Source organism: Mobula birostris, chromosome 6 (assembly GCF_030028105.1).
Source record: "Mobula birostris isolate sMobBir1 chromosome 6, sMobBir1.hap1, whole genome shotgun sequence".
Taxonomy (NCBI): domain Eukaryota; kingdom Metazoa; phylum Chordata; class Chondrichthyes; order Myliobatiformes; family Myliobatidae; genus Mobula; species Mobula birostris.
Genome location: NC_092375.1, coordinates 70,094,260 through 70,110,013, shown reverse-complemented (window position 1 = coordinate 70,110,013; position 15,754 = coordinate 70,094,260). Strand labels below are relative to the sequence as shown.

The 15,754-nt window shown below is 40.2% G+C and overlaps 1 protein-coding gene across 1 annotated transcript in view; it reads right to left on the bottom strand.

The window, feature by feature from the left end:
* Positions 1 to 15,754, bottom strand: part of LOC140199091 (glutamate receptor ionotropic, kainate 1-like) — a 369,321-nt gene that overhangs the window by 86,545 nt on the left and 267,022 nt on the right. Inside the window, exons 7-8 of the mRNA XM_072260588.1 lie at positions 12,924 to 13,067; positions 9,499 to 9,606 (exon numbers count right to left, since the gene is read on the bottom strand). Of these exons, the coding sequence (XP_072116689.1) occupies positions 9,499 to 9,606; positions 12,924 to 13,067 (252 nt within the window). The remainder of the gene's footprint in view (positions 1 to 9,498; positions 9,607 to 12,923; positions 13,068 to 15,754) is intronic.

Genomic DNA, 15,754 nt, shown 5'->3' with positions numbered 1-15,754 from the left:
TACTGGATGGTAGAGAACAGGTCATGTAGAGAACATGGGCTTGGAACACTTGTTTTTTTTATCTAGGTACAATAATGAGTGATAGAGAAGGAGAAATGAAACAACTCACTCTTTAGGAGATTTTGCAGTTCTTCAAAGCTCAATTGGAATAGAATAAATCTTAATAAGCTTGAAAGTATGTTTTCTGCAGTGGAATGTTCCATAAGTGCTGTGACATCTGTAGAGTTATCTTAGGAATGAGTCAATGTATGCATAACAGACAATATTTTTCATTCAGTGTAACGTTTTATTCTTGAACTCAAATAAAAATATTATATTAAATGGGAAACTAAACTAAGCACAACTACTTATAAAAAAACTACACATAATAAAATAAATGATGCTTCTCTCAGTACAAACCTTCCGCCATATTTTATTGTAGTAATAAGGAGAGTCACCAGAAGGCTTGGAAAAAATAAAATACTTTGTTAAAATAACAAAATCTTACTGATGTATTAGAATAAAGCCAAAGAAAGAATAACAAATGGTTTTTCATAATTTATAGAAGCCATTTATGCCACATTTTCCTGTGTTTTCCAAAAATAACAGGACACTGTTTCATTCATCAGTGAAGTGGATTCTAAAGTAATGCTATTAGCATTTATGTTTGCTTCATCTTGTACACCAGGTATTGCTCTTATTTAACATCATTTTTTTAAAAACTTTATTCAGAAATATAATTTACTCTTCACTCCTGTATCATATATCCTCCCTCAGTTTGATGATTTCAAGCACCACCTGAAGTGCACATGATTTACTACTTCTATTGTCTCAATCACTGTTAAGAATGTCTCTGATTACTTCTTGCAGATATACTTTTGGAAATATCATCTACTCTTTTCCAAGAAAATACTCAAGTGCTGAGATAATTCTTATTTCTTTTTCTTTATGGAAACACGCTTCATAAGACAGATGGCTTGAGATGTTGTCTATTTTAATGCAAGGTGTATTGTGAACAAAGCGGATGAGCTTAGAGCCTGGATCAGTACTTGGAGCTATGATGTTGTGGCCATTACAGAGACTTGGATGGCTCCGGGACAGGAATGGTTACTTCAAGTGCCGCGTTTTAGATGTTTCAGGAAGGACAGGGAGGGAGGCAAAAGAGGTGGGGGTGTGGCACTGTTGATCAGAGATAGTGTCACGGCTGCAGAAAAGGTGGACGTCATGGAGGGACTGTCTACGGAGTCTCTATGGGTGGAGGTTAGGAACAGGAAGGGGTCAATAACTTTACTGGGTGTTTTTTATAGGCTGACCAATAGTAACAGGGATACTGAGGAGCAGATAGGGAAACAGATCCTGGAAAGGTGTAATAATAAGAGTTGTCGTGATGGGAGATTTTAATTTCCCAAATATCGATTGGCATCTCCCTAGAGCAAGGGGCTTAGATAGGGTGGAGTTTGTTAGATGTGCTCAGGAAGGTTTCTTGACACAATATGTAGATATGTAAAGAGGGGAGACTGTACTTGATTTGGCATTGGGAAATGAACCTGGTCAGGTATCAGATCTCTCAGTGGGAGAGCATTTTGGAGATAGTGATCATAATTCTATCTCCTTTGCAATAGCATTGGTGAGAGATAGGAACAGACAAGTTAGAAAAGCGTTTAATTGGAGTAAGGGGAATTATGAGGCTGTCAGGCAGGAAATTGAAAGCTTAAATTGGAAACAGACGTTCTCAGGGAAAAGTACGGAATAAATGTGGCAAAGGTTCAGGGGATATTTGTGTGGAGTTCTGCATAGGTGCGTTCCAATGAGACAGGGAAGTTATGGTAGGGTACAGGAATTGTGGTGTACAAAGGTTGTAATACGTCTAGTCAAGAAGAAAAGAAAAGCTTACAAAAGGTTCAGAGAGCTAGGTAATGTTAGAGATCTAGAAGATTATAAGGCTAACAGGAAGGAGCTTAAAAAGGAAATTAGGAGAGCCAGAAGGGGCCATGAGAAGGCCTTGGCAGGTAGGATTAAGGAAAACCCCAAGGAATTCTATAAGTATGTGAAGAGCAAGAGGATAAGACATGAAAGAATAGGACCTATCAAGTGTGACAGTGGGAAAGTGTGTATGGAACCGAAGGAAATAGCAGAGGCACTTAATAAATACTTTACTTCAGTATTCACTATGGAAAAGGATCTTGGTGATTGTAGTGATGACTTTCAGCAGACAGAAAAGCTTGAGCATGTACAAACGTTTGTAGATATTATGAAAGAGGATGTGCTGGAACTTTTGGAAAGCATCAAGTTGGATAAGTCGCCGAGACCGGATGAGATGTACTCCAGGCTACTGTGGGAGGCGAGGGAAGAGATTGCTGAGCCTCTGGTGATGATCTTTGCATCATCAATGGGGACGGGAGAGGTTCCGGAGGATTGGAGGGATGCGGATGTTGTTCCTTTGTTCAAGAAAGGGAGTAGAGATAGCCCAGGAAAATATAGACCAGTGAGTCTTACTTCAGTGGTTGGTGAGTTGATGGAGAAGATCCTGAGAGGCAGGATTTATGAACATTTGGAGATGTATAATATGATTAGGAATAGTCAGCATGGCTTTGTCAAGGGCAGGTCGTGCCTTACGAACCTAATTGAATTTTTTTGAGGATGTGACTAAACACATTGATGAATGAAGAGCAGTAGATGTAGTGTATATGGATTTCAGCAAGACATTTGATAAGGTACCCCACTGAAGGCTTATTGAGAAAGTGAGGAGGCATGGGATCCAAGGGGACATTGCTTTGTGGATCCAGAACTGGCTTGCCCACAGAAGGCAAAGAGTGATTGTAGATGGGTCATATTCTGCATGGAGGTCAGTGACCAGTGACCAGTGGAGTGCCTTAGGGATCTGTTCTGGGACCCTTACTCTTTGTGATTTTTATAAATGACCTGGATGAGGAAGTGGAGGGATGGGTTAGTAAGTTTGCTGATGACACAAAGGTTGGGAGTATTGTGAATAGTGTGGAGGGCTGTCAGAGGTTACAGCAGGACTTTGATAGGAAGAAAAACTGGGCTGAGAAGTGGCAGATGGAGTTCAACCCAGGTAAGTGTGAAGTGGTTCATTTTGGTAGGTCAAATATGATGGCAGAATATAGTATTAATTGTAAGACTCTTGGCAGTGCAGAGGATCAGAGGGATCTTGGGGTCTGAGTCCATAGGATACTCAAAGCAGCTGCGCATGTTGACTCTGTGGTTAAGAAGGCGTACGGTGTATTGGCCTTCATCAATCATGGAATTGAATTTACGAGCCGAGAGGTAATGTAGCAGCTCTATAGGACCTTGGTCAGACTCCACTTGGAGTACTGTGCTCAGTTCTGGTCACCTCACTACAGGAAGGATGTGGAAGCCATAGAAAGGGTGCAGAGGAGATTTAAAAGGATGTTGCCTGGATTGGGGAGCATGCCTTATGAAAACAAGTTGAGTGAACTCGGCCTTTTCTCCTTGGAGCGACGGAGGATGAGAGGTGACCTGATAGAGGTGTATAAGATGATGAGAGGCATTGATCGTGTGGATAGTCAGAGGCTTTTTCCCAGGGCTGAAATGGCTGCCACAAAAGGGCACAGGTTTAAGGTGCTGGGCAGTGGGTACAGAGGAGATGTCAGGGGTAAGTTTTTTACGCAGAGAGTGGTGAGTGCGTGGAATGGGCTGCCGGCAACAGTGGTGGAGGTCGATACAATAGGGTTTTATAAGAGACTTTTGAATAGGTACATGGATCTTAGAAAAATAGAGGGCAATGGATTAAGCCTAGTAATTTCTAAGGTAGGGAAATGTTGGCACAACTTTGTGGGCCGAAGGGTGTGTATTGTGCTGTAGATTTTCTATGTTTCTAAGTTTCTATATACATCTCTCCATCTCTGTCAACAAGACTGTCAGCATTGAATCACCCTCCTCTGATAATTCCATTCTTTTCCTTTGACACTGGCCCACACTCCTATAATAAAACTGAGCTTGCATCATTTACCAATTACTCTTCCATCACTTCATGATCTTTTCAAGCTCATTTTGCCCATGGGAGCTAAATTCTGCCTGCTTGTTTCCATTTCCACTAAATTTCAGACCAACACATTCTTCATCAGGATTTCATGTGAGGTGATGTTGTTGCCTCTCCCCTTCCAGGTATTGTCCCTTCTCAGCACTATTGTCATCACGCCTCTCTACAATAAATAAGCCTATGATCCCGTCCATCCCTATGCCAAATCCCTATTTCTCTCTAAAGTCATTGAACATCTTGCTACTAACTAATTTTAAGACTATAAGATATAGGAGAAGAAGTAGGCCATTCGGCTCATTGAGTCTGCCCTGCCATTCAATCATGGGCTGATCCATTTCTTCCAGGCAGCCCCACTCCCCTGCTTTCTCCCCATACCCTTTGACGCCCTGGCTAATTAAGAACCTATCTATCTCTGCCTTAAATGCATCCAGTGACTTGGCCTCCACAGCCGCTCATGGCAACAAATTCCACAGATTTACCACACTCTGACTAAAGTAATTTCTCTGCATCTCTGTTGTAAATGGACGTCCTTCAATCCTGAGGTCGTGCCCTCTTGTCCTAGACTCCCCTACCATGGGAAGTAACTTTGGAACATCTAATAAGTTTAGGCCTTTTAACATTCCGAATGTTTTAATGAGATCCCCCACTTATTCTCCTGAACTCTAGGGAATACAGCCCAAGAGCTGCCAGACGTTCCTCATACTGTAACCCTTTCATTCCTGGAATCATTCTCATGAATCTTCTCTGAACCCTCTCCAATGTCGGTATATCATTTCTAAAATAAGGAGCCCAAAACTACACACAACACTCCAAGTGTGGTCTCACAAGTGCCTTATATAGCCTCAACATCACATCCCTGCTCATATATTCTATAACTCTAGTATGAATGCCAACATTGCATTTGCCTTCTGCAACCCTGACTCAATCTGGAGGTTATCCTTCAGGGCATCCTGCACAAGGAGTCCCTTTACATCTCTGCATTTTGAATTCTCTCCCAATCTAAATAATAGACTGCCCATTTATTTCTTCCACCAAAGTGCATGACCATTCACTTACCAATACTGTATTTCATTTGCCACTTCTTTGCCCATTCCCCTAAACCATCCCAGTCTCTCTGCAGGCTCTCTATTTCCTCAACACTACCCGCTCCTCCATGTATCTTTGTATCATCGGCAAATTTAGCCACAAGTCCATTAATCCCATAGTCATACATACATAATTATTGACGTACATCGTAAAAAGCAGCAGTCCCAACACCGACCCCTGTGGAACTCCACTGGCAACCGGCAGCCAGACAGAATAGGATCCCTTTAATCCTTCTCTCTGCTTTCTGCCGATCAGCCAATACTCCACTTGTGCTAGTAACTTCCCTGTAATTCCATGGGCTCGTGTCTTGTTAAGCAGTCTCATGTGTGGCACCTTGTCAAAGGCTTTCTGAAAATCCAAGTACACCACATCAACTGCATCTCCTTTGTCTACACTGCTTGTAATTTCATAGTTTCTTTTCTGCTGTCTCCCACCCTTCTTAAATAGCAGAGTAACATTTGCAATTTTCCAATCATCTGGTACAATGCCAGAATCTATCGGTTCATGAAAGATCATTGTTCATGCCTCCGCAACCTCTCCAGCTGCTTCCTTCAGAACCCAGGTGTGCATTCCATCAGATGCATACACTTCATTTCCCTGACACTCCTGAATGTCCAGTATACTGCAGATGTCTTCCACTGTGAAGACTGATGCAAAATATGCATTCAGTTCCTCTGCCATCTCTGCACCTCTTATTACAATATCTCCTGTGTCATTTTGTATTGGTCCTAAATCTACCCTCAACTCTCTTTTACCCTTTATATACTGATAAAACCTCGTAGTATCTTCTTTGATATTAGTCACCAGCTTCCTTTGATAATTCATTTTTTCCTTCCTATTGAACTTCTTAGTTTCCTTCTACAAGTTTTTAAAGGTTTCCCAATCCTCTACCTTCCCACTAGCTTTGGATTCCTTGTATGCCCTCTTTTTTGCTTTTACTTTGGCTCTGACTTCACTTGTCAGTCACGGTAGTGTCCTTCTTCCATTTGAAAATTTCTTATTATTTGGAATATATCTGTCTTGCGCTTCCCTCATTTTTCACAGAAACTCCAGCCATTGCTGCTCTGCTGTCCTTCCTGCTAGTGTCCCTTTCCAGTCAACTTTGGCCTGTTCCCCTCTCATGCCACTGTAATTTCCTTTATTCCACTGAAATACTAACACATTGGAATTTAGTTTCTCCTTCTCAAATTTCAAAGTGAACTCGATCATATTGTTATCACTGTTCCTTAACCTTAAGCTCTCTTATCACCTCCGGATCATTGCACAACACCCAATCCAGCACAGCCAGTCCCCTAGTGGGCTCAACAAAAGTCTGTTCTAAAAAGCCATCCCTTAGACATTCTACAAATTCTCTCTCTTGTGGTCCAGTACTGGCCTGGTTTTCCCAATCCACTGTCATGTTAAAATCCCCAACAATTATCATGACATTGCCCTTCTGACATACCTTTTCTATCTCCTGCTGTAATTTGTAATCACATCCCAGCTGCTGTTTGGAGGCCTGTATACCACTGACTTTAGGGTCCTTTTTACCCTTGCCATTTCTTAACTCAAGCCATAGAGACTCTACACATTCTGATCCTATGTCATCCCTTTATAATGATTTAATAATATTTCTTATACACAGGGCCCCTACTAATCTAACTTTCCAATACACTGCATATCCTTGGACGTTCAGCTCCCAATTCCAGCCACCCTTTAGCCAAGTTTCAGAGATGGCCACATCATCATACTTGCCAATCTGTAGCTGAATTTTTTTGTAGTTTTTTCCTGGAACTTCATGTTTAAATTCCTGCAATCAGGATTCTGCCCTTGTCACAGTGCTGAAAGAGCTCTTAACAAAGTCGCAAAGTGAATATATGCAGCTGTAGTCATCAAATCCTTCTTGGCTCTAGTCCTGTGCAGTCTTTGACAATGTTTTTCCACACTATCCTCTTAAAGCACATTTCCATTACTATCCAGCCTGATGGGACCACACCGACATTTTTAATGTATTTAGCATAGCCAGAAAATCATCCAAAATAACAGAAGTGCAAAGGATGAGCCATTTCAAGTTCCTAGGAGTCGACATCTCTGAGTACCTATCCCAGGCCCAACATACTGTTGCAATTACAAAGAAGGCACGACAGCGGCTATATTTCATGAGGAGTTTCGTATGTCACTGAAGACACTTGCAACTTTCTACAGATGTCCTGTGGAGAACATTCTAAATGGTTGCATCACTGTCAGGTATGGAGGGCCACTGCACAGTATCAGAAAGAGCTGCAGAGGATTGTAAACTCAGCCAGTTCCATCATGGATACAGCCTCCCTAGCAAAAGGCAATGGCTCAAAAAGGCAGCACCCATTATTAAGGAACTTCCATCACCCAGAACATACTCTCTTCTCATTGCTATCATCAAGGAGGAGCTACAGGAAGGTAAAGACACACACTCAACATTTTAGAAACAGCTTCTTTCCCACTGCCAAGAGATTGCGGAATGGATAATGAATCTGTGAAAACTACCTCAGGATTTTTTCCCCCTTTTTTCACTGCTTACTGTATTTAATTTAATTTTCTTTTAAAAAATATATACTTATTGTAATTTATAGTTTTTATTATGTATTCTAATGTACTGCTGCTGTAAAACAACAGATTTCACAACACATATTAAACCTGATTCTGATTCGCGTGCTGTTAACTTCAATGAGAAGGATCTTTCTATTTCTTCACACTATTTATCGAGACAATTTTCTGAACTATGCCTCAGTAACCTTCGCCCTGGCCGAAGCTCATCTGGTGCTGACATCTTTACCCACTCTATTGCCACTCCAAGTACTGATTATCCCAAAGCACTCTTGCCCAGCCATTCCCAGCTCTATTCTCCATTAACTCGAGGTCAGCTATGTTTCTGTTGGGCACGTGCTAATTGCACCATATCCTGTGCTCACAGACCGATAATAACTCTCAGATAAACAACTTCTTGATGTTAAATTTCTTATATTTGGTTTCAAACCTGGTGTGGCAGGTATTGCCTTTTCTCATCTCTGTTGTTACTTCCAGATAGAACAACCTTCAGATACCCATACCGCACCAATTCTAGACTTTTCTGCATCGCCAATTTTAATCTTTCCTATTTTGGTCGCCGTGTTTCTGTGCTCTGTACCTGGGAACTTATTCTCTAAGCCTCCTTTAACACACTCCTGTAGTACAGGGTAGAGGTGCAGGCAGAACAAAAACTGTGGAGGTGAACTTCGGCAATGTTTGTGATAGACAGGATTTGGGATCAAATCCTCAGCTCAGGCTAAAGTTGATAGCCTGGACCATGAACTGTCTTGTTCATTTTCAGACAGACAATTGCTGCCTGGAAGTTTGTTTTGCTGATTAAGTGCCTTCATCAATAAGGTAGGCTTTAAAATGGAGGAATGGGCAGTGAGGTATTTAAACACGGCAAAATTCCCATGCATTGTGACAATGGACTGCATGACACTGATGGCAGTATCAAACTCAACTTTCTCCCCTAAGGACAAAGGGTTCCAGCATTGTTTTTATTAGAGTAGGGACCGACTCTGGGCCAAAATGATTGGTAGGATTTATGTTTGAAGCAATTAGTAAACCTAACATCGTTGCAAAGGAATGGTTTATCAAAGCTACTGATGCAATAGATTATTTCATACATTATTTTTGGGTTAATAACTTGATTAATTGTCATGGACATTAATCTCATTTTTGTGCCATCAAGTAGTGGTCTGTTAATAAACAAAAATACTTTAGTCAATCACAATGATAATAACTACACAAGATTTATTGTATGTAGAGAAATGCAAAATGCATGGTTTTTCAGCATGCCCAGAAGAAAAGACTATCTGATACTTAATATTTATACGTAATGATTTTAATGTGTGTAAATCATGTGCAGGATATCACAGTGGCATTCTAATAAATTATAATGTGATCTTTTTGGTAGTGTTCAAATAGCAGATTTGGCTGGAACACAGCCCTTTCACTGGCAATATGGGAAACAGCATCTTCCTAGACTTCTAAGAGATACACTAAATTCAGTATAATAGCTGACTCAATGAACAACACATTGACAATGCAGTAATCCCTCTGTGTGGCACTGGTTTGTCATTCTTGGAAACAAATTGGTACAAAAAAAACCACAAGCTGCTGAAATGGAAGGAAGAGTGTTACAAATTGATATACACAGGCACAAATTCTCAGACTATTTATACGGAATATCCTTTCAGGCAACAAAGATTTTAAAGATCAATGAAACCCAGGCTCTATTGAAGGTTGCAACACTTTTGGCATTGATCAATATTCTTTTAATGTAACTGGCAGCCCAGGGTTTTCAATCAACAAAAGGAATTGAGCAAGAATGATTTTTCTTTCTTACAATTAACCAGTTGGTGTAACACGGTGCCGTTTACCTGCTCCAGTCCTTCTTCCTTCAGACTTATAATATCCAAATCAAAATCTTTCCGCATTCCATCAGTCTTATTGAAGGCAATCCAACCCGTTAGGCCATCCCACTGAGTCTAAAAGAACAAGAATATAAAACACATTAAATTTCACTTTAGTTATCACCAGTTTGAAAAGTAGCATGGTCAGATTAAGCAGATAGGCTCTGGATTTGGATCAATTTAACCTTGATGAGGGATTTTGCTTTATGAGTTAGTACTTGTAGCACATGCATTCATTCTAAAGCAATGGGAACTTTCAATTCAGGCCCAGAGATCAGCTTGATGAAGTTGAAAGTTGCTTAATTTTTTCAATATTAATTCTTAGCCAGCGTCATATCTTGAAATTTATTCACAATATTCAATTGTGTATGGCATCATCATTTTCTATTTTACCCAGGAATGTTTAAATAATCTGTCTTTTAATTTTATTACCCAACTTTGCCACAAAAGAGGACTTGGGAGAAAAACCAAAAAAAACAGTCGAATATTGCATCTCAAACTAAAATGAAATAAAATGCTTAAACACAAGAGATTCTGCTGATGCTGGAAGTCCAGAGTAACAAACACAAAACAGTGGAAGAACTGAGCAGGTCAGGCTCGAAAAATTGACTGTTTGTTTTTCTCCATAGATGCTGCCTGGTCTGCTGAGTTCCTCCAGCATTTTGAGTAATAAAATTCTTTAAGTGATTTTATTAGTACCCATCCACATTACTTAATCTGCCCTTAATCCTTTCAGCAGCAGTAATTATACAAAAGCCTGAATGGAAGTACACTTTTTAAGATATTTAAGTTTGAATGCCAGTCACATAACAAATCTGTAGAAGGTTTCACTGACATCAGCATCAGGCTGTCAAAAAGATTAAGTTGTCACCAAAAAGCAAAGCGCTCTTCAGTGTAGAACATTGAATATCCTCCATCTGGTCTGGCATGAAAATTATTGATTTATTTTTATGGTTACTAGCACCTGAGAAATAACCATAAATTTAAATAATAAAGATACTAACAAAATTGAAAATCAATGACAATCCAAAACATCAACTCCCGGTTATATGCTATAATCCCCCTGAGAATCATTTTTACATTTTAATGATGCAACTCTTAAACAAATACAGTACAAAGCAGACCCATGTCTGCAGTACAATGTTCCACACATTGTTGCCTAAAGTACTACACTCAAGGACAACGTTTGATGATTTGTTCTTACCAAAGTCACTCATATAATGTGAGCAGTCTAGATATTACTTTTTGCTACAAGGGCCTTGTCTTAGGACAACGGGCTGGTTTTGGGGGGAGTTAGAGCAAACCTACAATGCTATTTCACTAATTCATTCATTATGTGTCATGTTTTATACCGTGGGTGATCATGACTGTGATCGTTCTTGGCAAATCTTTGTACAAAAGTCGTTTGCTATTGCTTTCCTCTGGCCAGTATCCCCAGCCATTATCAATACTCCTGCAATGCTATTGGCTGCTTTTATTAGGGTTTTCTGCCAGATAAGTTACCAAAGTACTCCAAGATCCAAAGAACAAACAAGAGAAAATCTGCAGATGCTGAGAACTTTGGTCCAAAACGTCGAATGTTTCCCATGGATGCTGCCTGGCCTGCTGAATTCCTCCAACATTTTGTGTGTGTTGCTTGGATTTCCAGCATTTGCAGATTTTTTCTTGTTTGTGATTGGATTACTACACTGCGAAGTCTCTTCCAGGGAGGCCTACCCTGAAGAAGTTTAAATCTTCCCTTCGATGGGAATTCAGTGAAACCTTCTCTCATTGCTCCCCCTCTGTGATCTCTGCTGCTCTCTGACACTTCGAGCATGTGCTTACACAGACTCGCTACCACATCCGTGTATCCTTTCTGGGAACATTCCTTTACAGCCAGCTTGTACCACATGGTTTCTAGATTCGTTTTCAAGCTGCTCGATTCGGACCCTCTGAGGACCCCAGGTAATCACATTCAATTGACTACTTCTCCCAGCACATTCTACGTGCCACGCTTTCCGCCATGAGGAGGTACCTGGTGTACCTATCCCAGTCATTCCACAACTCCAGGATTCTCCCTCTGTCATCTGCAATGGACCTGCAGGCTACTTTATCCTCTGCTGGATCGACACTTTCAGTCGCCAGTTCTTTGACTTTCTCACATCCTGCAAGAATCGGAAGACCGCCCATCTACAGACCACAGAAACTGCTGTCACCAATGCCGGCAGACCCAGATGTCTTCAGATTGTGATCTCAGCTGCTGATCTCAATGGCTCTAACAACCCAGAGCAGGTTCTAAACCCAGACTCCACCGCTATCAATGCAGGTTCCAATTACCTCAGACACCACCAAAATGCTGATTGCACAACCTCCAACTCCAACTCCAACCTTGACCTCCAGGCCGAGTCTTCGTACACTGCCACTGGAATCCCCGTCTCCTCTTCCCTCACCAACACTCCACAATGCAGTCTCTCTCAGGTCTCACTGCCAGCTCTTCGGTCCTCGGAGACTCCATCATCCTCTTAACTCCACCATCCTTGAACCTCCCTTCTCCTCTGACACAACCCTCTTCCCCCCTCTGATCCCATCTTTCATCCGTGCCAGGTCTTCATCATCCTCTCTGAACTACCTCTCTCTGAAGCAGAACATTTTGTCCTCAGTAAGGGCCTCACCTTTGTCCCCCTGCACCCACAACTCAGTCAGTCCAGCACCCGCCACAACGCTGGTCTCTTCTTCCACCATCTCCATCTCCAAGCCTATTTTTTTGGCAAGGACTCTCCACCCTACACCGATGACCCCTTCCCCCATCTTCATCCCTCCTCCTCTTCCTGGACACCCCGCCCTGGTCTTCAGCCTGCTCTGGATCTTTTCATTGCTAACTGCTGAAGGGACATCAACCATCTAGACTTCAACATGCCTCTCTCCAGTTCCAAACTCACTTCTTCTGAACGCTCTGTTCTGCACTTCCTCCGCACTAACCCTAACCTCACCATCAAACCTGCAGATAAGGGGGTGCTGATTAGTCCGGCTTACTGACCTCCACCTTGCTGAGGCCCAGTGCCAACTCTCAGACACCTCCTCTTATTTACCCCTCGAACAGGACCCCACTAAGGAACACCAGGCCATTGTCTCTCACAACATCACCAACCTTATCGACTCCGGGAATCAATGTAAATAAAAACATAAGAGATTCGCAATGTGTTTGTGGTGTTCTCACGGTACAACAGTAACATGCTTAATAGATCAAAATAAAAATGTATATTAATAATCTGTATTCTAATATATTCCCACAAATGCTGCAAGTAATAAATTGTTAATCTTGGAGATATCCCTCAGTACTCTTCCTCTAACTGCTTAAACTGAGGTTGAGAACAAATGGCCACCTGAAAGTCATTGGAGAGGATCTTTCTTACCTCTTTGATGAGATTCATAAACCGAGATCCAAAGCGCCAGGGTTTGTGTCTGTGACACTGTAAGGAGCTGACAGTCATTTGAAAGGCTTGTCGAAAAGCTGCGGATACCACATACACTGCATCATACATCAGGGCTGCATCTGTCTACCAGAAAATACCAAAGCGGTAACACAGCAGTCAATAGAGAGAAAACAAAGAGTAATTGTTGGGCTTGAAGACATATTCAGAACTCAGAAAAAGCTCATTCCTTCCACTCTGTTGTATTTGATTAAGATGACCACACCGTTCTTGTACAACCACAGTGTGAAATATCACTTTTTAAAAGTACATCACTTTACTTTTTATATCACTTGCTTAACATACTTCAGATTTAGCAAGAAAAGTGATTTCAGTATGATCAAATAAGGCACGGTGCAAAAATTATTTTAAGATACCCTGTGATTAACAAATAATACCGAATACTACACACCCGTGGATCATTCACATCTGAATGCTAGTAGCTCTTTTAAATTTACAAATTTAGTCCACATCAGGGCATGATCTTTGTGGTTCCCCATTGCCTATATGATGTTCTACTATTCCTTGGGTTATTGGTTCCCAACAATGTAAAACTGTAGCTCATTTTCACTCTAAGTAATTTCATACTTCCATGCTATGATTGCTTTTCTTGTACTTCTGAGTTTTGTGCTTATCATCATGAGTGATATTTATCTGTTATCTGGTAGCACTTATCTGCATGAATCACTACATTTCGAGAGCATGCAATTATTTGCAGAGGCAAACCATCTCGTTTCTTGAAATCTCCTCAATCAAATGTTAGAGATCACCTCCAGTTACATTGGTACAATGTTCCAGATTTTCCAAAACTAATCACCTTGGTCTTTCTTAATAAGATCATCAGATCATAAATTGTTAACAGCCTTGTCCTGCTCGAACTCTTCAAACTTATAATTACTCTAAAAGTCCACACATCTATTTCAGATTTCAGCTTCAAAATATGTAACTTCTATTTGATAAATTGGATGGGATTTCAATTTCAGATTGCAACAATTTTTTTTTATTTCATCAGAGGTTTTCGCTTGCATTTCATATAACTAAAATATCTGCAGAAGCCTAAAATGGTACCCATACACGTGGAAAGATAATGCTCATGTCTCCTTTCATTCCCCTTCTCTTTTCCCCAGTGCCGTACAAAATTTTCCTTGAAGTGCCATCATTGTTAGATGAAAATAAGTTTATAAAATGTAAAATGAGGACCATTGCTACAACTGTTCAATTAGACCTACTCACATTCTCTTTACTTTTCTCTAGCAGCTTTTGTTTTCCTTTTTATGTACATCTTCAATTCCTTGTGAAAACTGCCATTGAAACTGCTCGCATTATGTCCATCACACTACAGCCAGTCCTTATTATATTCATGGAAAGCACTGCATTAAACAGCGTCTTGTAAACTGGTAAAGCTGCGCAAAGCTCATTATGGATTTGGTGCAGTGAATCCCTTGATGGAGACAGGCATTATTTGTTAAAGCAAAAAAAAAGATTTGTACCTCAAAGAGACAAAAATGTTAAAATGAACATTTTAAAAATATATGAATGTCTGCAATTAGATCTCCCTAATATCACAGCCTGCTCCTGTTCCTTCTACCCACCTCCCTATCTGCCTTTCATCCCTTTACATATTTAACAACTATTAATTTTTTTGATACCTATCCACAAGACAGAGAAAACAGTTTCTCCCTCTCTACCCCTATCAAATTGATTCACAGTAAATTTCCTCTCAACTACTTCTTCTTGATGGAGCACAATCTCAGTCTCATTAGGACATGCAGTCCATTAAATTCAACAGGTAGCTCAAGACAACATAAAACACAAAGGTGGTGTAAGAAATAGACCCATAAATGACTGCCTTGTGACAACACAATTCAACCCTGCCAGCTTATTTTACTTTCTAACTGGTTTCAAATAACAGGCATCCATGTGACTATTGGATATAAAGAAATTCGGAATATCATATATTCATTGACTGCAAAAAGTCTCCTTTAAGCTTAAATATTCTGGGAGGGTGATTTGTAAACATTCCCTTCATATGGGCTTACTTTAAGCAACCCTCAATTCCAAATCATTTTCAGCCTTTAATCTGAAGGACTAACTAGTTAAGGATGGCAAGGGCAACAAGCTCTTTAAAATTCTTTAATGTTTAGGAAACGTAATTACAACAAGTAATTTATCATATGTTTAAATAGTCTGAATAAACAGCATGGTTCTATATAAAATTTCAAAATTCCAAATACAATTATAAACCTCTAAGTAAAACAGATAAGCTGCACTAGAACTGTTTGTAAGTCTGATACAAGGTAAGTATTCTAATTGAGAAAATTCTCATATCAAGTTATATTTTACATCTAATACATCCTACACTCTAAATTACTCTCAAATATTACAACTGATAACATCTTTTGAAACTTATTCCTTTATGTTTTATTTGTTATGAGAGTACTAAGTATAAAAATTCTCCCACATGCCAGTGTTTTACTTCTGAAGCATCCAATCAATTGCCCCCTTACTTGTTCTTCAACTTTTACAATGTTCATTCAGAAACTAATCTATTTTTAGGTACTAAAGATTCAAAGATTCAAAGTACATTTATTATCACAGTAAGTGGGCAGTATACAACCCTGAAATTTGTCTTCCCCACAGATAGACACAAAACAAAGAAAACCATGGAACCCTTTCAAAGAATAAACATCAAGACCCCCACGAACAAAAAAACAAAATCGCAACAAAAAAAATGGAAAAAACACAAGATCAAAAGGCATATTCAGTTCAGCTTG